Source organism: Convolutriloba macropyga, chromosome 10 (genome assembly GCF_964194025.1).
Source record: "Convolutriloba macropyga chromosome 10, txConMacr16.3, whole genome shotgun sequence".
In the NCBI taxonomy this organism is placed as follows: domain Eukaryota; kingdom Metazoa; phylum Xenacoelomorpha; order Acoela; family Convolutidae; genus Convolutriloba; species Convolutriloba macropyga.
This window is the reverse complement of record NC_134477.1, coordinates 33,133,290-33,158,808: the sequence shown is the minus strand read 5'-3', so window position 1 is coordinate 33,158,808 and position 25,519 is coordinate 33,133,290. Positions and strand designations below refer to the sequence as shown.

Below are 25,519 nucleotides of genomic sequence, written 5' to 3'. Positions count from 1 at the left end.
CAATCCAATTATTTAGTGACCTCATAAACACCAATTTTAGACATCGTCTTTTGTGAAGATGAATCTTCTCCGCTGATTGATATAATTTTTTTGAGCACAAACTTGTCACGAATTATTTACTGTCGTGTAAAATTAGTTATAAAATGCATCAGTTTAATCATAGTAGTTCAACAATTTCGTCCTATCTTGAAAATTACGAACAATTAGGTGATCTCATCCATGTAGGTGGGTCACTGACCTCTTTGAGAAAAAGTGTAGTTCAATTGCTTCGTATGATTGCCGCAATTGCGGATATCCAGGCATTGTATGGGCTCATTGAACTCATGTGAACAAAATAAAATCCACACTAATTGCGATATGATTATTCATACTTTTTCAAAGCATGCACAGCTCACGTGATATAAGTCTTACTAATAGTATCGTAATAATTACGTCACTATTGCGTCATAATGATTTCAGTTTTTATCATACTGTACAAACAAAAGTCCAATTCATTGTGCTTCGTTTTTCCTTCTCTTCAACAGCTCAACAATAGCTAGTTTTTGTTCTTATCTTGAGACAATTTCTTTCTCCTTCTGTTGCAAAACCAAGTTATCATTTATAAACCCTTCAGTGAATACTCGTCATCTCCAGGACCTCTTCCTATTTCCCATTCCACGTAAGTCATTTCTGTTATGAAATATGAAAACAAGCAAGAAAAAACAAATAAATGGCTATTTTTTATCATCCTACTCATTTGCAAATAGCATATTAATTCTTCAGAGAGATAGATTCAGCAATAGGGGTAATTTATCCTTAGCTTTAGTTTTAGTATTTCCAACGTCTTCAACCAAAAAAAGGCTGAAATAATGAACATCAAATCTGAAATTGAACGAAAATCTCAAAGCCCACATCTTCTTCCCCGATTTCAATGATGTTGCAATTGTAAAGGAGAGAAAAACTTGCTACGGCTGGGTAGCTGATCCTCCATTCTCAATTCCGAGGCAGCTTCTGGTCTTCATTATTGCTATCGAGAATTTGCCTGAAGTCTCCGTTCCATACAAACAGACAACTGTAGACTTCTACAAAAACCACATCGAAAACACAAACTTGCGAGTGTCAGACAACATGGAACTGAGCAGATCAGTCCGTGAGCAATTCTGTGATTATGAGTTGTCCTATAGACCAATGTATGAAAATCAAATGGGATTGTTTGAGGAGGAGAGAGAACTTAAATTTCTCTGGTGTGTGTCTGACGAGTATGACAATTTGCAGGAGCAGAAACCTCATCGGGATTGTGACGACTGGGAAAAAGGGTCATTGACAGAGAGTATCATTGCAAGTATAGAGGAAGAGAACGCAATTGACCTCAAGTTTGGCAGCAAAAATTGCGACAAGGCAGTCCCCTTTTCGTATTTTTCTACAGAAACTGGACAAGATACAATGGAAGAAGTACAGGGAGCTTCGACTGTTGAAAATACTTCACTCAAGTCTGCCAAGACCATCCTCAGTAAAGTAGTCGATGAATGTGCAGATAACCAAGATCATACTTTTTCTCATTATGCAATTGAAGCAATATCTGAAAAGACTGCCCTCAAATGTGAGCAATCGGCGTATTGTATACAAAAGACAGTCAAGAGAAGGGCTCCTGCTGTCAATAACCCTGAGAGAGAGAGAGAGGGAAGTAGAAAGCCAGAAGTTGATGACAAGGAAGAAAAAATGTGTCCTCCATCGGACAAATTGAGGCGACATACTGAGTTATATGGTAACTAAACTAGCAATCTGAGAAATTATTTTTTTGCAGATTACTTTTGTTTGTATTTCCTTTATAATTTCATATCTCATACTAGTATTTTTTGTGATGACTGATTGACTGATTAATTTGAAATATTCTGTTTTACACTCAGAAAAGCTGAAGCTCATGTATGCTTTTGAATTAATACTTTGATACTATTATTTAATTGAGTTTTAGAAACGCATTTTTGAAAACAATTTTTATCAATAGCTCAATTTTGAATTTAAATATTTATCGAAAAAAACTTGTTTTGTAACATCTATTTTTTTTCTCAAAAATGCGGGTTTGTAGTCGTTGCAGAGACTGTGAAGTTGAATGGAAATAGTTGGGATGCAAATGATATGGTTATCAGATAATGGACCGTAGTCGACATACGACCACAAAATATCTGGAAGGTTTTCATGTGGATAGGTTTATTAACAAGAGGTTTTTCAAGTACCTGAATGAGCTGAAAGACCAGATTTTTCAGGTAGAAATGAGCAAGACACGTAGTGAACATAAAGAACCAACAATTGTTTGATTCTTTATCCTCCTGTACGCCAAAATTACAATGTGGCAACTTAAAAACATTTTCTTATCCTCTTTCTGCGATACAAACAAATATGAGATGATTGAAATGGATACTGAGTCTCTACTTGGCACGTAGTGAGGAAAAATTTAACGAATCCAGTTGACCAGAAATACATTCATTGTGGTACTGGATGATAAAGCGATTGCAGTGATAATTTCGCAGCAGACTTCAGCAACAATTGTTTACCACAAATACTATGCCATAATCATAGTAACCTGGTTTTTCTAAAGAAGAATGTTCGGTTAAGAATTTTTAGATATAGATACATACATATCATTATGTACAAAATTTACAATTTTTTAAGTTGGAAAACCATTTCCATAAGTTTTTTTTATTTTTTTGAAAAAAAGGTTTTACTAAAGAAAAATCTGTTTAAAAAATGTAAATTTTATAAGGTTTTTAACAAAAAATGTAAATTTTGATGTTTTTTGTTTTTCTATTTTTACATTTTCAGTTTTTGAAGTTTTTTTCATCCTATATTTTCAATTCAATTGTTTTTCTTTCTATTAAAAAATGTTTTTCTAAAATAATTTTTAAAATGTCGTTTTTTACATAAGGTTTTAACCAAAAATGTAAATTTTGTTGTTTTTTCATTTTTCTATTTTTACATTTCTCAGTTTTGGAAGTTTTTTTCTTGTAAATTTTTCAATTTAATTGTTTTTATTAAAAAATTTTGTTTTACTAAAATACTTTTTTTCAAAAACGACGTTTTTTACATAAGGTTTTTAGCCAAAAATGTAAATTTTGTTGTTTTTTATTCTATTTTTACATTTTTCAGTTTTGGAGTTTTTTTCATGTAAAATTTTCAATTTAATTGTTTTTTTTATTAAAAAATGTTGTTTTTCTAGAATAATTTTTTTTTCAAAAATGACGTTTTTTACATATGGTTTTTCGCCAAAAATGTAAATTTTGTTGTTTTTGATTTTTCTATTTTTACATTTTTCAGTTTTTAGTTTTTTTCATGTAAAATTTTCATTTTTTTTTAATTACAAATTGTTGTTTTACTAAAACAATTTTTTTCAAAAATGCCGTTTTTTACATAAGGGGCTTAACAAAAATGTATATTTTGTTGTTTTTTTTTATTTTTCTAGTTTTCCATTTTCAGCTTTCGAAGTTTTTTTTCATTGTAAATGAAAAAAACTTCAAAAATTGGAAAATGGAAAAATAGAAAAATAAAAAAACAACAACATATACATGTTTGGTTAAACCCCTTATGTAAAAAACGGCATTTTTGAAAAAAATTGTTTTAGTAAAACAACAATTTGTAATAAAAAAAATTTTACATGAAAAAAACTTCAAAAACTGTAAAATGTAAAAATAGAAAAATCAAAAACAAAATTTACATTTTTGGCGAAAAACCATATGTAAAAAACGTCATTTTTGAAAAAAAAATTATTTTAGAAAAACAACATTTTTTAATAGAAAAAAAACAATTGAATTGAAAATTTAACATGAAAAAAACTTCAAAAACTGAAAAATGTAAAAACATGTAAGAACATCAAAATTTACTTTTTTTTGTTTAAAACCTTATAAAAAATTACATTTTTCCAAAAGATTTTTCTTTAGTAAAACATTTTTTTTTCCAAAAAAAACTAATGGAAAAGGTTCCATGATTATGGCATAGTGTTCGTGGTAAACAATTGTTGCTGAATTCTGCTGCGAAATTATCACTGCAATCGCTTTGCATCATCCAGTACCACAATGGATGTATTTCTGGTCAACTGAGTTCGTTAAATTTTTTCCTCACTACGTGCCAAGTAAAGACTCAGTATCCATTTCAATCATCTCATATTTGTTTGTTTAGAAAAAAGATGATAAGAAAATGTTTTTAAGTTGCCACATTGTAATTTTGGCGTACAGGAAGATAAAGAACCAAACAATTATTGGTTCTTTATGTTCAATACGTGTCTTGCGCATTTCTACCTGAAAAATTTGGTCTTTCAGCTCATTCAGGTACTTCAAAAACCTGTTGTAAATAAACCTATCCACATGAAAACCTTCCAGATATTTTGGTCGTATGTCGACTACGGTCCATTATCTGATAACCATATCATTTGCATCCCAACTATTTCCAATCAACTTCACAGTCTCTGCAACGACTACAAACCCGCATTTTTGAGAAAAACAGATGTTACAAAACAAGTTTTTCGATAAATATTTAAATTAAAAAATTGAGCTATTGATGAAAATTGTTTTCGTCTTAAAATGCGTTCTTAAAACTCAATTAATTATTAGTATCAAAGGATTAATTCAAAAGCATACATGAGCTTCAGCTTTTCTGAGTGTAAAACAGAATATTTCAAATTAATCAGTCAATCAGTCATCACAAAAAATACTAGTATGAGATATGAAATTATAAAGGAAATACAAACAAAAGTAATCTGCAAAAAAATAATTTCTCAGATTGCTAGTTTAGTTACCATATAACTCAGTATGTCGCCTCAATTTGCCCGATGGAGGACACATTTTTTCGTCCTTGTCATCAACTTCTGGCTTTCTACTTCCCTCTCTCTCAGGGTTATTGACAGAAGGAGCCCTTCTCTTGACTGTCTTTGTATACAATACGCAGGTTGCTCACATTTGAGGGAAGTTTTTTCAGATATTGCTTCAATTGCATCATGAGAAAAAGTATGATCTTGGTTATCTGCACATTCATCGACTACTTTACTGAGGATGGTTTTGGCAGACTTGAGTGAAGTATTTTCAACAGTCGATGCTCCCTGTACTTCTTTCATTGTATCTTGTCCAGTTTCTGTAGAAAAATACGAAAAGGGGACTGCCTTGTCGCAATTTTTGCTGCCAAACTTGAGGTCAATTGCGTTCTCTTCCTCTATACTTGCAATGATACTCTCTCTCAGTGACCCATTTTCCCAGTCGTCAATCCCGATGAGGTTTCTGCTCCTGCAAATTGTCATACTCGTCAGACAAACACCAGAGAAATTTAAGTTCTCTCTCCTCCTCAAACAATCCCATTTGATTTTCATACATTGGTCTATAGGACAACTCATAATCACGGAATTGCTCACGGACTGATCTGCTCAGTTCCATGTTGTCTGACACTCGCAAGTTTGTGTTTTCGATGTGGTTTTTGTAGAAGTCTACAGTTGTCTATTTGTATGGATCGGAGACTTCAGGCAAATTCTCGATGGCAATAATGAAGACCAGAAGCTGCCTCGGAATTGAGAATGGAGGATCAGCTACCCTAGCCGTAGCAAGTTTTTCTCTCCTTTACAATTGCAACATCATCATTGAAATCGGGGAAGATGTGGGCTTTGAGATTTTCGTTCAATTTCACAGATTTGATGTTCATTATTTCAGCCTTTTTTGGTTGAAGACGTTTGAAATACTAAAACTAAAGCTAAGGATAAATTACCCCTATTGCTGAATCTATCTCTCTGAAGAATTAATATGCTATTTGCGAAAGAGTACGATGATAAAAATAGCTATTTGTTTTTTTTCTTGCTTGTTTTCATATTTCAGAAATGACTTACGTGGAATGAGAAATAGGAAGAGGTCCTGGAGATGACGAATATTCACTGAAGGGTTTATAAATGATAACTTGGTTTTGCAACAGAAGGAGAAAGAAATTGTCTCAAGATAAGAACAAAAACTAGCTATTGTTGAGCTGTTGAAGAGTAAGTTAAGTATAAGCAAGAACAATAATTAAATTTTTACATTTAAAAAATTAAAAAACTGACAAATGAAAAAAGTGTCATTTTAAACTTAGTTTTTTGCTTCCCAATTTAAAAAGAGGTATCTTTTATTTTTTTGAAACGTGCATTTCTCGCATTTTTAGCTAAACATGTAATCTGTGCTCAGCAAATGATCTTCCAGTGCAACTTTTCTCTGATTTGAAAAGTAGTAAAACAAAAACAATTAATTACAAAACGATCACAAATACAATTAGAAATCACAAACATAATACATTATCAAAAAAAATCAAGAGTCCAAATTCCGTACGCAAAAGCTTTCTTCTCTGCGCAGTGAAAGTTTTTTTGGTGTCGATACGCATAGTTGCTAAAATCCCAGTCAGTATCCAAGTTGTTGAGAAGTTTGGAAACTTTTGGACAACCCAGATCACCTAGATTCTCCACATCTTTACACAAGTATTTTAAGAGGACATTACACTTTTCCAACCCCTTTGCGAAGTATTCAGTTGTAGGTGAACAATTTTGTTGAATGATTGATGACAACTCACTATATTCCAGTTTTCCACTGTTCCAATTAACCCCATGTAATTTTTTAGTGTTCCACTTTGCTTGAAAAGTAGGTTTGTAGTCTTTTGGTGGGAGGAATCTGTATCCCAATACAATTCCATCCTTGAAAACACCCAACTCCTTAACAATTTGCCCCTCCAAGCACTCAATATCAAACACTACGAGAGACATTCTTTTTTCTATGTTAGATTATTATAAAATGATTAGCAGTCTAGAATTTTGAATTAGATTTACTGTAATTAGAATTACTAATTTTGGTAGTCACTTTTGGTGAATTGAGCAAAATATGGGACCTGGAAGCAAGAAATAAGAAAGTCTGGATGAATAAGGGTAACTGAATAAAGTAAGGGGAAAGAGACAATTGATTGAAACATCTTAAAAAACTTCGAAATATGGAGCCAATGAAACTTAAGTATAAACAAGAACAATTGGGAACAAAAAACTTCGTAGCCGATGAGATCTTATAAAACATTTTTTTAAGACAATGAAAGTTGTGTAGAAAATGATTTATGCTAATCCCTTTCCTGTGAACAGCTTGGGTGTCATGCTGTGAGGTACGCCTCTGGAAATTGACATTAATAAAGTGTAATATGGTTGGGGGTCAATGACCTTACTGATTTGTTGTTAAGGCACTATCTTGCTAATCCCTTTCGTGTGAACAGCTTGGGTGTCATGCTCTGAGGTACACTTTTGAAAATCACGTAAGCCGTACGTAATTGTAAATGAGTCATCCTATCTAATTTAAAATTAGAACATTACCTTGCTAATCCCCTTTGTGTGAACAGCTTGGGTATCATGCTGTGAGGTACATCTTTGGAAATTTACATTATTAAAATGTAATTTGGTAGGGGGTCGATGACCTTATTAATTTGTTGTGAAGTCACTATCTTGCTTATCCCCTTCGTGTGAACAGCTTGGGTGTCATACTGTGAGCTACGTCTTTTGAAATTTACGTTATTAAAGTGTAATTTGTAAGGGGGTCGATGATCTTATTAATTTGTTGTTAAGGCACTATCTTGCTAATCCCCTTCGTGTGAACAGCTTGGGTGTCATGCTGTGAAGTACGTCTTTGGAAATTGTCATTAGTAAAGTCTAATATGGTAGGGGGTCAATGACCTTACTGATTTGTTGTTAAGGCACTATCTTGCTAATCCCTTTCGTGTGAACAGCGTGGGTATCATACTGTGAGGTACATTTTTGAAAATCACGAAAACCGTACGTAACTGTAAATGAGTTATCCTATCTAATTTAATATTGAAACATTATCCTGCTAATCCCTTTCGTGTGAAAAGCTTGGGTGTCATGCTGTGAGGTACGTTTTTGCAAATTTACATTATTAAAGTGTAATATGGTAGGGAGTCAATGACCTTACCAATTTATTATCAAGGGATTATCTTGCTAATCCCTCGTGTGAACAGCTTGGGTATCATGCTGTGAGGTACGTCTTTGGAAATTGACATTAGTAAAACGCAATATGGTAAAGGGTAAATGACCTTAGCAATTTAATATCAAGGGATTATCTTGCTAATCCCCTCGTGTGAACAGCTTGGGTATCATGCTGTGAGGTACGTTTTTGGGATTTGAGGGAAATTGGGTTATACGTAATCTTTATACATAGGTACGTCTTTTTACACCCCCCAGCTCTGTTTACGTTATACTGCTTACCCGACTCTATTAGTGCTTGAAATTTTGGGTCCTTTTAATAGTGACAGAGCCCTTAATTTTTACATTTCAATAGTGAGACCTCTTTTCTGCTCCCTTGAGCTGGCGTTAGAATGTTCACTCTTATTGGTGAATCCGCTTATTGAAGTCACGATCTCCATTGGTCTTTTTGTTTCTAAGACCGAGTACTCAGTATCAATTTTATTTGATGCCTGTGATTAAAACTTCACCCATAAAAGATATAAATTGAAAACATGTATCAAAACTTTTTCCGGAGGCTATAAACTCTGTAATATCTCAATTTCGTTAATAAACCTGAAGACTGATCTGGGCTAAAGTTGCTGCGTTCTGTTAATAAGATCCTGTCTCGTGGCATTGCCACGCTAAAATAATGTATTTGTTCCATAACGTAGTAAGGAATAAAATCCCAATTAAGTGTTTAATATCTGGCAACTGGAGGTTTACTAGCAAATTGTACTAAGAAAATGGTGCGTCTCATATTTTGAGACCTCTGCCGAAAGAAATTTATAAACAATGACTTTTTATGCTTCACAGGTCCCCAAACGCAATCAAAAGAATCATGGATGGACGAAATAGCAGCTGATGCGGAACGACGGGCAAAAGCACGAAAACAGCGGAAACATGAAAGCGATCTACTCAAAATCAAAGGCAATGAAAAGCTGAGTGCAGGAGATTTAGAGGGTGCGTATAAGTTGTATTCAGAAGGATTGGATATTATGAAAGACAATTTACCTCTATGGACTAACAGAGCCCAAGTGCTTATAAAATTAAACAGATTCCCAGAAGCAATTGAGGACTGCGATTTTGCCTTCCGAATTGACGAGACGTGTATGAAAGCCTTCGTTCACAAATCAAAAGCGCTGGCGTATTTGGGAAAATTTGATGATGCGAGGAATTGTCTACAGGAGTCTTTGGATGCTGAGAACAGTGCGGCAAGGAAGAAGACAGTTGCGGAATACTTGGATTTGATAGACGAAATTGAAAAGAAAGCGGATCTAGATGTGAAGGCATCTGAGGTCAGAGGTTCTGTTATCTTTAGTAGCTTAATATTTGGCCTAGAAAGCTTGCGCTTTGCGTTACGACTTTGCGTATTAATCGTATTTATTGGATACTTTTCGATCACAATCAAACCTAAACGATCTCGGGTAACACTTTTGTGTGAACGTTGCTTGGACTTTTGTTCGTTTTATGATCAAACATTCTTCCGTCTGAGTTCGTTTATGTTTGGATCATTTCGAGATCTGAACACTTGTGCAGTGCAGTGTCAGTCCTTTTTTGTTTCTTAAGCATTTTTGTGACAGTATTTTTGAGCGCACAAAAGTATGAAAGTTATTTTGGTTGTTGGCACTTTGGCAACAACACCGAGGATTGGTTTAGAAATTTTGTCCTAGATTACGTTCGAGAATATGAGACGCATTCTACCTTCTAATACCTTCGCATACTGCTAATGTAAGTAAATTCTCTACTCTACCGATGACGTGTATTTTTGGAGATGTAAATTATTCGTTATTAATAGCCGTGGAGCGATAGCGGCTATTATTGGGGACATCGTGGTTTTTTGAATTGTTTTGGGGCGCTGTCTTTTTTTTCAAGATCTGTTGACACATTTTATGATTTTTGAAGTCAAATTGGAGTAGTGATTTTGGGCACACCGAAACAGGAAGTCGAGCGAAAAAAGCGATAGGTTTTGCGGCGTGAAATTTTTTGCACTCTAATTTTAAAGTAGTGAGAAAAGGGTGTTTGAACAAAAACTCGCTTTCTCGCTAGTGATTTTCGTTCACATGCGGCAATTTCACTTTGATTTTTACATTTTTTCAATTTATTGGTTAGTATTTTTTTCTTAATGATTTTCCCAATCCATTCATAGTTCATTCTAGGCCTAGTTTTTTGTTTGAACCAAATTCCTCTTTCTCACTAGTGGTTTTTTGTTTTTTGTTCACATACGGCATTTTAACTTTAATCTTCTGTTTTTTATTTAGTTTGATCTGGTTTCTTTGGAAATGGTTTTCGCAATTCCTCGTTTCTAGATCTAGTTTTTTGTTTAGTCTATGAAAGTTCTTTGAATTGTACGTCAGGACTTATCCTGTTATGTTTTTTAATTCGTCGTTTCCATCGATGATTCTTGCGACCTGAATTCTTGGAATTGACTTTTTCAATTTCAGTGATTTCTACTGTTTTGCAGTTAAGATTTGTGTGCATGACGTCATTTGTTCTGCTTTTAGGTCAATTGCGTGACTTACCTCACTTAAAAAAAATGACTTCTGAACTCGCTTAATGAACTTTAAATTTATGAACATTTACTAGTTAAAGGTCAACAGTGTGTATCTAAGTAGTGCCAATCGTATATGCCCTAATTCTGAGTTTTAATATCGAATGTTAATTTTGAAAAAGCTCCATTAGGGTTTTTTCCTTGTAGAGCAAATGTGTCTCATAAAAATGACAGTCCGAATCTAACCAAAAAGTTTATTAAAGGACTAGTGGTTAATCTGTTTATCTTATTTTTTAAGTTGTTTCAACTCATGGAAGGCCACAAACGTCTTTCGCGGCTTTTTTCCGGCAATATGCCGGCTTTGTTCGGAATTTGATAAAAACTCGTATAATAAGTTGCAACTGGTTAAGTAAGTCTACACTCAGTGCTAAAAATTTAACAATAAAAGTACCAGATCAGAGATTTGGCAATGTTGACTTGATTTCATCTCTTTAGGCTAAAGAGTCAGCAAGTTCTGAACTGCAGACAATAAGTGCAGCTATAATTGCGTTACAAAGACCCGACCAGAGTCAATTGTTTTACATGGGAGCGATCGAATGTTTGAACTCTCTAATTCAGTCTGAAGAAGACCGAGCGCTATTCAGGAATGAACGTGGAATAGAAGCTCTTCTACAAATAAATAATGTCGACAATTTAGAACCCAATAATGCGACTACTTTATCAGAACCTGATTGGTATTTGCTAACATCTATCATATCTCTTCTGAAAAGAGTTTGTACCCAAAGTTTTGCCAATATCGAGCATCTTGTGGAAAACCATTCGTTATTGCTATCAAAGCTATTAAGCTTTGCGAATTCTGAAAATGAAAATCTAAATTTATCTTGCCTCGAGTTAATTGAGGAACTATGTGCCGACAATCTTAGCCGAAGAGCGGCTGTAAGAGCTCTGTCAGCCAGCAATATTCTGAATTTACTATGGAACGGATCCCTGGGTAGTTCAATTAAGGAAATAAACACACGATTGAGAATATTAAACGCTCTGCTCGAGTTCCCAGATTTTCAAAACGCTCTAGTCGTTTACAATAAATCCTTGAAGGCTCTTAGCGATACATTCTCGAAGACGAAACACGAAAAAGTACTCTCTCAAATTGGGGGACTTATTTCAATTTTGCTATCTGTAACAAACACTGCCAATTTCGTTGCTAATAGTGAAGATTTATTCAAAGCAATTTTAAAATTCTCTACGACAAACTTGGAAATGAGAAGTTTGTATTTGGGTCTTTTATATAGTTTCCTAGTTATAAATACTAATTGGATATCTTCTGAAAGTGGAGAAAGAATATTCGAATTGTGCAAGTCGACTGTTAGCGAGTGCGCAACCGACAACCACTTACTAGCCTCTCGCGTTCTTTCTATTGTGAAGCAATTATCATCACACGACCAGAACTTTGCCTTGCAATTCTGGGATGATAAGAGTACCTTATCTTTAATATTCTGCCAAATTAATGAATTCAACAAATTGTCAGAAAAAGTTACCCAGGACTTAGGATCAAGTTGCCAATTTGGAATCGGAGCTTTGGCTGTTATTATGAAAAATGCTATCTCAAACAAGCTAACAATAAGCAACGAAGACATATCCTCCAAACGATTTGCTAATGTCATACAATTTCTCAAACTAACATCAAAAGAACAGTCCAAAAGCGCAAGCTGTGCAAATTCAGCTCTTGTTCTTGGGTTCATTTTTGAGAGCGGACATCTTCAGTGCGTGCAGGCGTTGAGCTCGCCCAAAACTTCGTACCCTGACTTGTGCAAGGATCTGCTAAGCATAGCGTCGAATAATGGAAACAATAATGTACGCGGAAATGTCGCAATTGCTTTGAGCAAATTGGTCACAAAAAGTGCTCAACATTTAGAACAGCTGAGAAAACTTGACGGGATGAAGATCTTACATGATTGTATCAAGTTCGTAGATGTATGATCCAAAGCTTTCATAGCGGTCATTAAAAAGTATTCATTCGCATTGTATCTATGTTCATTCTTATTGTAACTAATGTAAATAATCCTTCTTTTGTAAATACTTTCTGTATGCTTAGATCATTTCCAAAAGCCTTCATCCGGTCGAATTATTTAGAGTTATTAATTGCTCTCAAACAAAGTTGTAGTAATTATATTAGTCCTGTGGTCTTTTTACGACCCGAAAGGGTGGTCTTCTGATTGGTATTGCACAGGTTTTTACGACTCTAAGAAGATTATTGCTTTTAAGTTTTTTTTACGACAAGAAGAGGAATTAAGGTGATTTTTTTAAAAAAAAAAATCGGTAGAGTGGTTCTGAAACAGGATGTGAAAGTCAATACCGCACGTGTTAAAGTGCTTAGCGATCGATTTTTAATTCTCAAACTAAGTTTGTAACAGTTATTTTAGACCTGTGGTCTTTTTATGCGATTTTTCGCTTGACCAATTTTTCGCCTGACCCATTTGTCTTCTCGTCCTCAAAAACGTGATAAACAAGCAGCGTCCGAAGAGCATTAAGTGGCTGAGCAACTCTGAGAGCCTTACGCTTGAAAAGTATCTAATTAAGCGATTCACCTAAACTGTTTTGAGGAGACAATTTCAGGGTGTGAAGGGCGGTTCTTAGACGAGTTGACTCCTCAGTCACCCCGTCCAGCTTTCTCCAACCTGGTAATTTGGACCCCCCCCCTCCCGCAACCCTTACCCTCATCGATTGACCCCCCCCCCCAAGCTAGCATCCATAAGCCCCAGCTGACCAAAGACAACCGCTCGCTGTTCGTTTGAGAATAATTCGCCCAATTTAAGTACGTCTGTTTGACTGACTCATAGAAGACTTTTTGTGACGAATGCAATGCCACTTCTCACTAGTCTATATGATCATATTTTTCTTGTCTTTCGCGGACATCTCAACAAACGAGGCAGGCAGTAAAACTCGCTAAAATTCAGTGAATTGCGTCAATAAATTCACTGAACCAATTATTGTAAGTGGTGACAATTTCACGCTTGAATTTTGCTTGACCTAAATTGCTTTTATTGAAAAATTAAATCTGCGTTTCTAAAACAAAACGATTTTAAGCTTGGAAATAATAACGGCCAGATGCCCAAGTTGTTGTAAGGTCTGCAGTATTTTACGCCGGAGGTCATAGGCTTGAATCTCTCACTAGTCGGAATTTTATTGCTTAAGTTTGTTAATATTAAGTTTGCTACAGCTCGCTCTGAATTACATTGCTCCGGCTGTTGTTCGAGAGCAATTTGTCCGGCGTTAGTCTTTTTATGTTTTTTTTTGTCGGTTTACTAATCTATGTTTAATAAATATTTGAGAGGTCTCGAAATAGAAGGTAGCTTAGATAGCGAATGTTAGATAGTGAATATTAGTTAGCGAAGGTTTCACTGAAGCAAGGAAACTATTGTTTTTTCAAGTTTCTGCGTTTTGGCTGTTTTAATTGTTATTCAATGCGTGTGTGTGTCTGCTGGGTTACTGATTATTGGGCCATACTCTGTAAACTTTAAAATTTGATTTCGACTTTTTGTTTCTTCAGTTTTCCCTTTCCTCGGTTTCAACCTTATAACCCTTGTATTGTTTTGTCTATCATTTGTTATTCGTTTAATAAAAGAAAGCTATCTGAATGGCACGGGCTATTAGAAATAATTGTTTTGGAGGGGCAACTGGTAAAAAATTTCTTTTGGAAGTGCTGCATTTTGATTTTCATGTTTTTGTTCTATTTTCGGTTTCCAAATGATGAGTATCATTAAGTAAAAGGCTTTTGTTAATTGAGAAGTTGGCCGAGGCGTAAATGATTTATTTCTACTTCGAGGCGATTCCTGAGTCTTCGGCTATGTTTGTTTTTATCGTCTAGCGCTTCTTTATCGAGTCATAAGTAGTAATCATATCTGCCATGTTACTGGAGGGGGGGGGGGGGTCCGGACCCCCCCCCCCCCCTACAAGAACTTTCACTCTGTAAAAGTTGATTTCTTGTACTTTTGAAGAAACTTTGAGAGTCTTATTGTTTTACCTACTTCGATCTTTTGGATTGTAAGTTCATGTTATTTGAACTCTTGGGGAAATAAATTTGGAGAGTTTGGAATATTTCCTTCCGCGCGCATGAGTGGGCTGTTATGCCTAATTTGAACTTTTATTGAGCTTTCGAAGTGGGGATTGTTTAAACTTGTCAAGTTTTGTTTACGGTGGGGGATTTTATGTGGAATTAAATCAAAGCGGAGCGGGCTCTTGGAAACTGAATTTCAAAACAAAATTAAATTAGTGCGGTGTGTTTTATTGATTTTGAAATTAATTTGCTTCGGTGTATGAAAAGTGTTCCAATTAAGATAAAAGTAAATGTATGGCTGTGAAAGCAGTTTGGAAGTATAAATTTGGTGAGGGGAATAAAGCAGGGCCCTCGGTGTTAGAACTGAACCGTTTCTTGGCAAATGTTTGGAATAAATTCTTTTCTGCCTGTTAGGTTGAGATAAATGTTAAATCACCAAAATGAGCCTTCTGAAGAGACTATTTCCTATTTCTTCTCAATTGTATTGCGTCTACAGAGCGAACTAAGTGAAACTTGAAGCTATTAAAAAGAATGCCAGGACACAAATGTGAGACTTGTGAGCTCACTTTCAACAATTTTCAAGAAAAATTAAAACATTTCACAGAAAATCACAAAAACCGATATATAAAATATTGTTCAAGATGTCAGGAAGCCATTTATTTTCTTCCTCAGTTTACCAAGCATAAAAAGCACAACAAATTTCTTGAAACCAACCCATTATACTGTTCTCGATCTCTTGTTTCGGGGAAAATATTGGACCAAATTTGCCCTTTCTGCAGGCAAATTTTTTTTTATAAACAGGAGCTCGAGAAGCATTTGAAAAGCTTTTGTCGGTGCAAAGTGCAAAGAATATCCGACAGGAGGACTGGGAAATTTCCTTAAAGTAAGTTTTCTTCTCACCAATTGTATAAAAATATCATTATTAATATTTATCTTTGTATTTTTAAATTTTCCGTTCTATAAAAGAAGTACTTATTACAATACAAAGAAAAATAACAGATTACTCAGTGTCAGAATCTACAATATAAGCACGGGCACGTTTAATCGAGATTACTGGCGATTCCTCATTTTCAGAGAGTGTTACCTCTGAAGAGTTAGTAGATTCAACACTATCTATTTGTCTGAATAAGTTATTGCTTAATGTTGCTTGCTTCTTTTTGTTGCTGATGCTGGCTAATGTTTCATTCTCACTGCTTGAAGAGCAGCAATCTGGGTTTTCATCAGCTTCATTGAGAATGAACGGGTTATTGATTTCCTGGTCAGACTCATCACTTTGTTCCGATAAATTTGAAAGGTCAATAACATCATTCAACTCTTCATTAGAGTACGAGGGCTGATGAAAACCTGGATCGGGTGTTTCCCAGCCTGAGGCCTCCCCTCCTTCAGGAAGTTCAAACACGTTATAGGGTTCGTTCAATTCGTCTTCCCAGTCGGTTTCGGCACACAGTTTTTTTGAAACGTATTCATCACGCAAAGAAAAATGTCCGAAGCGCAGTGTTGTTTTTTTGTCTGTATTTATATATCTTTTGTCGTCGTATGCACAGAGGGCAATTTTGTTCAAGCACACAGTTTGTAGTTGATGTTTAAGTGTTGATATTTTGATGTTTTCAAGTCTCACTACGTTGCTCGTCTCCAATGTCTCTTTGAACATTTCATGATTTAATTTGGCTTGCGCGAATTTTTTAGTTCCTTTCGCCGACATTTTGTTTTCACCATTACTAGCAACAATCGAGTAAAGTTCAGGCTTAAGGGCACAGAATTCTTCTATTGGCGTTCCTGCAAGTTCGTCTTTGAACTTAAGCACCACCTTGGCATTCGTTTTGTCATAGAGTTTGTGGTCGCTGGGGAAGTTTGAGAGATCAAAGTGTTTTTTCAGGGTAGAGTTTTTCGTCAAATCATCATAGAAACTATTCGTTTTAACTTTGTATACAAATGAGTCTGTATCTGAATACAGCAAACTGCACTCTGTTTGTTTTTTCATTACGTTGTAATGAAAATCCAACATAAACAGCTTTGAAAGCTCAAGAATGCTGGCTCCAATAATTGTTGGTTTGCTCCATACTATGGATTGGACTTTCTTTGTGATAATTGTTAGGTTCTCGTCTATGATTTTTATCGATGAAATATTTCCTTTTGATGTTGTTTTAAGTAGCTCCTCTTCTGTGCGAACAAATTTAACGGACACTCTATTTCTCAAACTTTCACATAGCTTGCCAAAAGTAGAGTTTGACATAAGTTTGTAGAAATCCTGATCAAGCTTAGAGCTAGCTTCTTGACGTTTCTGTGTGTTAAGTGCAATATAACTTGCTAACCACTTAGATTGATGAAACTTTACTGCTCGATGAACTCGGGTGACCTTAATTCCGCTATCAACATAGAATTTGAGGTTCCGGTAGTGAACAACATAGTTCTTCTTTGGGTGAAACGTCTGTCTCAACTTACTTGATTTCGACGAACTTAGACTTAGAGCACTTCTAAGAGTTGTCTGATAGTCACTAAGTTCTAGGGTATCAATTGGTTCCTTGTCGGGTATCAATGGGTAGTCTGCATGTTCATCATGTAGAGCATCAGGGTACTCTAGATCCACCTCAACAATGAAACCAACATCCCCTTCGTCGTCGGTCTGCAAAATCGTTTCTAGTGCAACATCTTCAATCAATTCAAACTGATTCAGGGGAAGAGGGAAATGTAACATGGTTCCCCCGTAAAGGTTATTAGCATCAATATAAATGATTGATGAGACTTCCTTTGAGCTATCAAAGTTAGGCAGTAGGGTGTTGTTTTCAATCTCTAGTCTTGAACTGTAGATAGAGGACAGGCCTCCACGTATCATTTTCTCTGCCATTTCAAGGATCAGTCGGTCTGTCAACAGCTCAATTTCGGGCTTGCAGGTTTTCAGAAACGCGTTTCCAGAAAGATTTGAAGCTGTGTAGAACTGTGCGCAGTCAAGGCCGTATGTGTCATAGCACACAGAACGCAGCTCCTCGAACCAGCATGACAACTGTAGCACATCGCCAGTGAGATATAGCTCCAGGAATTCCTTCAGACTTTGGCAATTGAACTCGTTGAAGACAAAATTCAACTGATTGAGTTCCTCACTGGTAACATCAATTTTATTGTCTTTCAAAGTGTTTTTCCAGTTTTCGAGACTGGGAAGAGAAGGTTCTCTCAGTTTTCTGAAGTCATTGACATACGAGTAGGGAAAACTTCCCTTTTTCTTCAACAAGTTGCGTTGCTCAGTGGTATAGCCTCGGTAAAAGTTGTCAAGAATACTGAATTTATTGTGAGGCAGAGTTTGTACAATTTTATCGAGGCTGCACGGCATAAACTTAAAACTGTCAATAAAGCGCATGTACTCGTAAACAGTGACTTCATCTCGCTTCCTTTTTCGTGTTTCAATGAATACACCAAAATTTAGTGCAATGAATTTTTCGTCGTTTGTCGGTATCACTTCAATTTTTGTTGACTCTGAGGCTGTATGCAAGGACTTAACTATGTGATGTAAGTCATAGTTCATCATGTTGTGGGCAATTACGGGAGTGAAATTGAGTGTTCGGCGCTTGAGGTTGCATTCGTCGTGTGCGTAACCGATGAATTGACCACTGTAGTGACAGTGGTCTAACACTTTTTCGTTGTCATTGTTGAAAGCAACATCACAAATCCAACATGTCGAGAATGTACTTTTCAAAGGAGCGGCTCCAATAAATTTAGGAAATTTCCTTTTCTGATGGTAAAAGAACCTTGCAAGTTTTTCGATTTTTGTAATGAAGCGTTTCATACAATCGGGGCCTGTGTAAATGTCAAAATGTATTGGTTCAGGGTTGTTATGTTCGACCACAATTAAGCAGTAACTACACGGTAAATGGTGTTCCAAGGCACACGTGCTTGAAGTCATTGGGTTACTTTTTGCTGTTGCTACAGGCACAAGTAGAGATTCCAAGTCCAAGTATACTACAAAAGGTGAAAACCACCTCGCGGCGTAGTTTTCGAACTTTAACTTGTTGTTAGCAGGATCGGGCATCGTGATTTGCAGAGAATCATTTTCCAAACACGATTTCTGATGTGCTAATAGCACATCCGCTGACGAACAAATGTGAAAACAGTTCCTGCACAGCTCATTTCTATCACGATACTCTTTACCGTTGATTTTAGCGACAAGTTTCATCAAATTGATAATGAGTACGTAGTGGTATGTCTGTTCGTTTTGTAGGAGCAACAAATCGAGTACGAATGGGAAATTTTTGCCTCGTGACAGCCTCAATGGTAGTAATTGCTTCGTCTGATACCTTAAATATGAAAAATCTCTGACTTTTTCTGGATAGTGAGGTTTTTTAAACAGCAAAATGTTAAGAACTGTTATGATGAACGAAAAATTTTTGTTCCCCTTTTTTTAACAACTTTTCGTTTTTGTTTTTGCTTTTTTTACAAAAAAATAAAATCACATTTAAATACAGAATAATACGATTTGTTCTTACCTGAACACATTAACTTGTACTTCATTGAGTTCCTCAAACTTTGATATGTCCTGTAGACTCATTGGCATTTCAAAGTTCCCTTTCGGTTGCTTTGCTGATGGATTTTCTTTGCTGTACGTCAGAACGTTGGTGCGTGACCTGAAGCATGGTGTTGGCGGTTCTAATCTTTCTTTTTTGTAAACCAGATGGTATCCAGCTGTGTAGCAGTAAAGGAAACAGTTATCATCGTTTGCATTGTGTATGTTTAACAAGTTCGAATCTCTTCTTAGCGGATGTTCCTCATGAAACGGTATGAAACTGCTTCCCCGGACAGGCACATATTTGGCCAGCTTCAGGGTAACTTTGTCTATTGAAAGAAGCTGCCACCCACTTCCGTAGCTTGAAAACGAAACAAGTTTTGAAACAATGTTGTCGACAAAGTCTTCAAAAATTTCATCCGAAATCCCTGAATGATATACGATTCGTGTATTCGTATTGAAAAACACGCTCAATTTTTCTTGATCATCATCCAAAGGTTTCTGAAGCGTCATTTCCACTACAAGTTGAACCTTTTGTGGAAACTTGTGCGTGTGTTTTTGGACTGTTTTCGAAATTTCGCCCCGGTTCCTGAACAGATATTCCATAATGTCTAAATCCCCCTGGGCCGGTTCAAATTCGTAGTAGTTTACACCATTGCTAATTGAACAGACTGTTGGTCTAGACGTATCAACTTCGTGGGTTTCCAAGCCCAAAATGGGCAGACCATGCTCATTGTTTATGTGCTCTGCATATTCGAGTTTTGTTTGAAAACCTACGCGACAAGTATAGCAGACTTTTAAAATGGGCTGTTGATGAGAAATATGAGAATGCTTACGCAGTGTAGGAAGACTTACTGACGTTCTCGAAGCACTGAAAACAGCTGAAAGTCGGTATATCTGGAAAAATTTTATGTATATTTTTCATATGCTTGTTAAGGGACCTTCTGTTGGAGAGCTGAGCAGAACAGTTTGGACACTGAACTGGCATACTGTACAAAAGTACGGAACGCAGTTTTAAAGCTTTGAATGGTGTTGAGACTTTTTGAATAATAGGGTAAGAAATGTAGAAAATAATGATTGATAACGTTAAGAATGATTTTGAGATATTTCTGAGTTGTGAGAGTTTTTAAAAAGCTTAGGAAATATTAATTTATAGTAAAAGTCTGAAAAGCTTTCAAATTTTTTTGCAACCAAATAGAGGTATAAATTCTTTGCTTTATGTTTTCCAATTTATTAAAACTTTTTCACCCAAAAGTTGACGAACAGATAAAGCTGAATTTTCTGCAATCAAGTCAAGAAATGAAGTTTTGATTGCGTGGCACTACACGGGTTTCGTTTAATTCTTGAGCACACCTCCAGTTTACAGCTTTAGGTAGTACAATGTTTTCTAACCCTGAGGGGGGGCGTAATTAAATATAATTCTTATCATGACAATTCGTAATATACAAATTTCAACTCTGTGTGAGACCTTTGTGTAAAACATAGGCAAAATATGGCAAGAACAATAAATAGGCTTATCAGTTCTTCTTAAATATTGCATGTACTCCCATAATAAATTTTCTTTGTATTATGGAATTTGAGTTGTAATTTGAGTTTATTGCAGAAATATATATAAGAATAGTAAGAAAATTCTCTCGTCAGTATATGCTGAGTTATTGTTAAACGTGTTGTAATGAATAGAGCAAAGTGATTGAGTTTTCATTCAAATTGAGTGCAAACCTAACACTAAGTTCTCCCTTCGCAGATAACGAAAATTCTTTCCCCTTCAATGTTTGCTTGTTAATATCACTAGTCTTTTCATTAACCAGTAAACTTGATCGAAAATAAAATTTTACCCATTGGTTGTTGTAGAGCAGGGAGTGTCATATCAAAGGAAAACGGTTCATGAAATTGAACTCTAACCTAACCCCTGAACGTTTCAGATAACGAAAACTGTTTTATTTCCCCTAATTTTGGACTGTAATAAGCACAATCTTTTCGTAAACTGTAAAGTTGACTAAATTTAGAAACGTACTGAACGGTTACTGTAGGGCAGGGAGTGTCATATCAAAGGAAAAGGTTTCATGAAACTGAACTCCACCTAAATCCTGAACGCTTCAGATAACAAAAACTGTTAAATTTCCCAATTTTTGGGCTCTGTACTAAACACAATCTTTTCATTAAACAGTAAAGTTGATTATATTTAGAAACGTACTGAACGGTTACTGTAGATCAGGGGAGGGTCAAATCAAAGGAATGCCTTCTGCTCAGCGAATATATGCATAGTAAACGAAGTATTTTGAACAAATATGAGATTTTCATTGTTTTTGTTGATCACCGCAAGATCAGAGAGAAATTAATGAAAAAGTTTGAATCAAAAATTCATTATGAAAAAATTTTTTCAATGGTGCCTCAAAAGTATTAAATTGTAATTCCAGATCACTTACCTATGGACTCAGGTAGAAAAATCAAAAATCGTATGTCAAGTTTTTGAGTTAAGGTTCAAAATATCATTAAAAATTGCATTTTTTGTGAAATTTCTGTTGAAAATAGAAAATATCTCTATTAATTTTTAATAGTACCTTCATTCTTTTAATCGGTTCCTAACAGTTAGTTCAATCACTTTCACAGTACCTCGTGAAAATTGGACGCAAATTTCATTAAAACTCTAAAATTTTGTTTTCTGAGTTCTTTTCTAAATATCATTTTTCATATAGGAATCTTTTAAAATTATGTTTCTCAGTTATTTGAATTGTTTCTTCAAACAGATTTTGTGTTCACTGTAAGCAGAGATATCTCAATTTGACTCTCAGCCCTCAGAAGAAAATAATTGTTCTGCAAAAATGTCAAGATAGTTTATTTCTTGTTTGATTTTTTGCTTCCTTACTTAGAGATAATGAAAAATTATATATTCTGAAGAAAATACAATTATGGAAATCCAATTGTGATCAATATGCGGCGAATGAATAAGAATACAGTTAGGACACCATACTGTTTTCAAGTTTTATAAAATCAGCTCATCAAAAATGAATTTATTTTGAGTTGTCAAAGAGTTCTCGCATAGCTGAAATTTTTCTCTTTTTTGGAGCATTGTCAACTGAGGGGTTTTCAGTGTTTTCGGGAGTTAAAGAGAAGTTTTTGTTAGGGGTATCCTCTTGTTCTTCAATTCCATTGTAAGTTGTGGGAGTCTCAAAGTTGTCTCCAGAAAGGTTTTTCAACAGATCGTTTGTGTCTGTAGGACTGTCAAAGTTTATCCATAAGTTGTTGCTTTTTAGATTCGAAAAAAGTGAAGGACTCTGCTCTGAGCTATCTGGGCTGAGTGTTGGACTGGGGTCCGCAGTAGGCGTGCAAAATGGTGACGGATTTGTAGGAGACTCAGGAGATTTTGGAAGCCCCCAAAGATCCGCTAGGTTGTCGCATGCTTGCAAAACACCGAGCTGGTTCTCATAGAATGGTACACAGTCGCAATCGTATTTGTATATTAATTTTTTGGTTCCAATTGGTAAGTTCGATATATCATATTGTTCCAGAGGGTGCAAAAGTGTTGTTGGTGGTACAATTCCCCCTGATGTAATGAATCCACTACCAGTAGTTTCGGGTTTGTCGGGTAACTGAGCCATAAAATTGATGAATATTTTTGGAAGCATGCAATGGTCGTGAGTTATCCACTCTTCTTTTTCATGAGAACGTTTTTGTTGTACAATTACTATGAAGTTTTCATGTACAGTTTGATAGATAATTGTGCGTTCACATGACAAATCGCTTTCTGACAAAATATGGTAAGACATTGCAATTGCTCTGGAAAATTCAGATGAACTGTTAAGTTATAATTGAAGTTAAACAACAATAACGAAAATTTTGAAAGATAAGGTTTCCTTGAAGCAAATACTAGTAATGTTGAAACGAAAAATTGAATCAAAAATGAATAGAGGTACAGTTATTTCAAAAAGACACTTGTTTGCAGTATTACAAGCATGAACTTGAATATAGAATTGAATGAAAATTTCAACAAGTATGTAGGTTGTTCAATGTCGTTAAAGCGTCAAGTTTTGGCACACGTGTGGGGGTTCACTTTATTGATCAAGTTAGTCTCTTGACACACTTAAGGTCATACATGTACTCTTCATTTTGGTTTTATCTGTAAGACCAAACATTAAAGTTGTATTGTTTCCAGACAAGACCACCCTGAAGTTAAGGCAGGCTCTAGTACCATGGGAATTTGTATGCATACATAGGATAAAGACATTTATGCGTTTACCTACAGGACTAACGTACAAATACTGTTAACTCAATAGATCATATTTCTTATCAGTTAACCAATTCTATTTTTAGCGTCTGCGTGTAATTTCTAAAATTTTAGTGCACGAAATCATTGACACGGTTTTTCTTGAAGCAAAACAGTTAGTTGAATATATTGAATAAGAAACACAAAAATGCCTTTTACAGCGGAGACAGACGCTGAGTTTGGAGACGCTCATTTTGACGTTTCCAAAAGTGAAAAACGTTTGATCCGAGCAACAGTGAAAACTTATGACAAAACAGGAACTTATATCTTCCTAAAGTTGTTCAAAAAAGTTGGTCAAGAGTTTGAACTTCAACAGAGAATAACACTGACTTTAGAAGAGTTTGAAAAATTATCGAAAAAGAACGGAAAAATTCGTTCTGCTGCTAACGACAACACTGAAAACGATTCTACTCTGAAAGCTCCCTCTGCAAAGAAACCTAAATTAAAACAAAAAGACGACGAACACGAATTCTCTGAATAATTTAAAGAGCTCAATTGAAAATGGTAGAAGCTATGTATGAACGTTCACCTGGTTACTTCAAGCAATTTCAAAAAAATTTCAGGTTTTTTATCACTGAAGAGAAACCAAAATCAACGTTTGCTAAAGTTTCAGCCATATGCATGCACACTGATAGCCTTTTTTGTGGAGTTTTACCTGCTAATCATTATCATGTTTTGTTTGATGTGTCAGATGTTACTACAGATTTCTTAAAAAAAACTAAACTTTGTTCTGTTCCATGCTTATTTACAACTTTCAATTGTTTATTCTCAAATGGCAAGGACTTGGAGACAATCGGTACGGTTTTCGAAAAATTGAAGCTAGCTGTGGAATACAATGGTCTAACGTTACAGACGAAGGGAGACACTACAAACATTCAAAAACGTTTACCCAATTTGGTCAATGGCGTTGGCTGCAAAACTCTTCGGACAGTTGGAAGTACTGCTTTCAAAACTCTAGAAAATATTGTTGAGAAAAAATCAAACCAACAATTGCAAACTGACCGATTGTCTACTGAAACTCTTAAGAGATTTGAGAAAATTTTGCATGGTCCTCATTCTGGTGCTTTCTGTCAAATAATGGATATCTTTGTGAGTGGTTATGGAAAATTGGATATTGACAATGATGTTTTGTGTGTTCGCTTAGTTTATGAAGAAAAAATAAAGTTTTGAAAAAAAATTTATTTCAATACAAAAGTTAGTAATGTTAGAGCATCATATGAAGCGTGAAACGTATCAAATCAACATCACTCATCTTTACAAATTCTTTTTCATCAAAAAGGTAATGAGCAATATAAATGCAAAATAAGCCACACAATATTGAGTTTGGTTTTTGAATTGGTTGGTTTCTAAGCAATTCAAACACAGTTTGAATATTACCAGCAGAGGAAGCAAGTCTGTTGTGTAAATGTTTATATGAAGTTAGATTTTGTCCCAGTGGATCTGCAAAAATATATTTTCCGTTTTTCCGACAAATAATTGTCCAATGTGTTCCAATTGTTTGAGAAGTTGATACATTTACTATAATGAAGCTGTTCTGAGATAGGCTAAGCGGAAAATTATCAGCAGCAAATACACCATGAAATTTATGCTTTAACAATTTACATCGTTGAACGAGGTTGTTTATTTCATCTTCATCCATCAGTTTGTGAGAATATGATTTTTTGAAACTCTCCGAGCAGAGTCAATGAAAATTGTGCTAGCTTTTTCACCAATTATAAAAATTTCAATGTTGCTTGGTAAGGCCGCTGAAAACTTAAGTTCAATTGAAATTGAACAATTGGTGAGTTCGGGGTGAATAAAATCATGTGACGCCTGCTGAGTGCTGGTGAGATCAAACACCATAATAAAATGGTTAGGGTATTCAGACAAACTTATTCCATGCCCATTGTCAATATAGGCTAAATCTGACATTGTGTTGAAGTACAAGCGTTTTACGTCAGCTGTATTTATGGGGCTGTCTGCAACGGGGAGTCCATTTCGATAAATACATATCTGCTCCAGATTAAATTTACGAAAGTGAAAAGGATTGAGTTGTTTGCTTCCTAAGAAAGCTTCATTTGTGTTAAGACAAATGGCAAGACGTCGAATAGGCTCCCTGCTAAAAACATCTTCCTGTTTCCAACTTTGCAAACCAGTAGAAGCCAGAAATGTTTTTGTTATAGTTTCCAAGTAAGGATAGGACGCTGGGCTTGTTAGTAAAGTTTTTTCAATGGCAGAAACGACGTCGTCGTTCAATGTCATTTTTCTCACATACA

The 25,519-nt window shown here is 35.3% G+C and overlaps 2 protein-coding genes across 5 annotated transcripts in view; one reads left to right on the top strand and one right to left on the bottom strand.

Moving 5' to 3' along the window:
- LOC142347884 (tetratricopeptide repeat protein 12-like) overlaps positions 1-12,528 on the top strand; it is a 36,211-nt gene extending 23,683 nt beyond the window's left edge. For all 4 annotated transcript variants that reach the window (XM_075399035.1, XM_075399036.1, XM_075399038.1 and 1 more), the window contains 2 exons: positions 8,780-9,261; positions 10,950-12,528. In XM_075399035.1, coding sequence (XP_075255150.1) covers positions 8,780-9,261; positions 10,950-12,431 — 1,964 coding nt within the window. In that variant the 3' untranslated portion in view covers positions 12,432-12,528. The remainder of the gene's footprint in view (positions 1-8,779; positions 9,262-10,949) is intronic.
- Positions 12,529-15,508: 2,980 nt separating this feature from the next.
- Positions 15,509-19,513, bottom strand: LOC142347997 (uncharacterized). Its single transcript, XM_075399160.1, has 2 exons — positions 18,984-19,513; positions 15,509-18,794 (listed from the first exon to the last, which is right to left on the bottom strand). Exons 1-2 carry the CDS (start codon positions 19,511-19,513, stop codon positions 15,509-15,511), a joined length of 3,816 nt encoding a protein of 1,271 aa, XP_075255275.1.
- Positions 19,514-25,519: the final 6,006 nt, after the last annotated feature.

What these genes read in the sequence shown, in the direction of transcription:
- LOC142347997 (XM_075399160.1), bottom strand. Translation starts at nt 19,513, where the DNA reads ATGACGCTTCAGAAACCTTTGGATGATGATCAAGAAAAATTGAGCGTG. An exon ending in GTACAAGTTAATGTGTTCAG is followed by an intron (nt 18,795 to 18,983) that starts GTAAGAACAAAT and finishes TTCATATTTAAG; the next exon opens with GTATCAGACGAAGCAATTAC.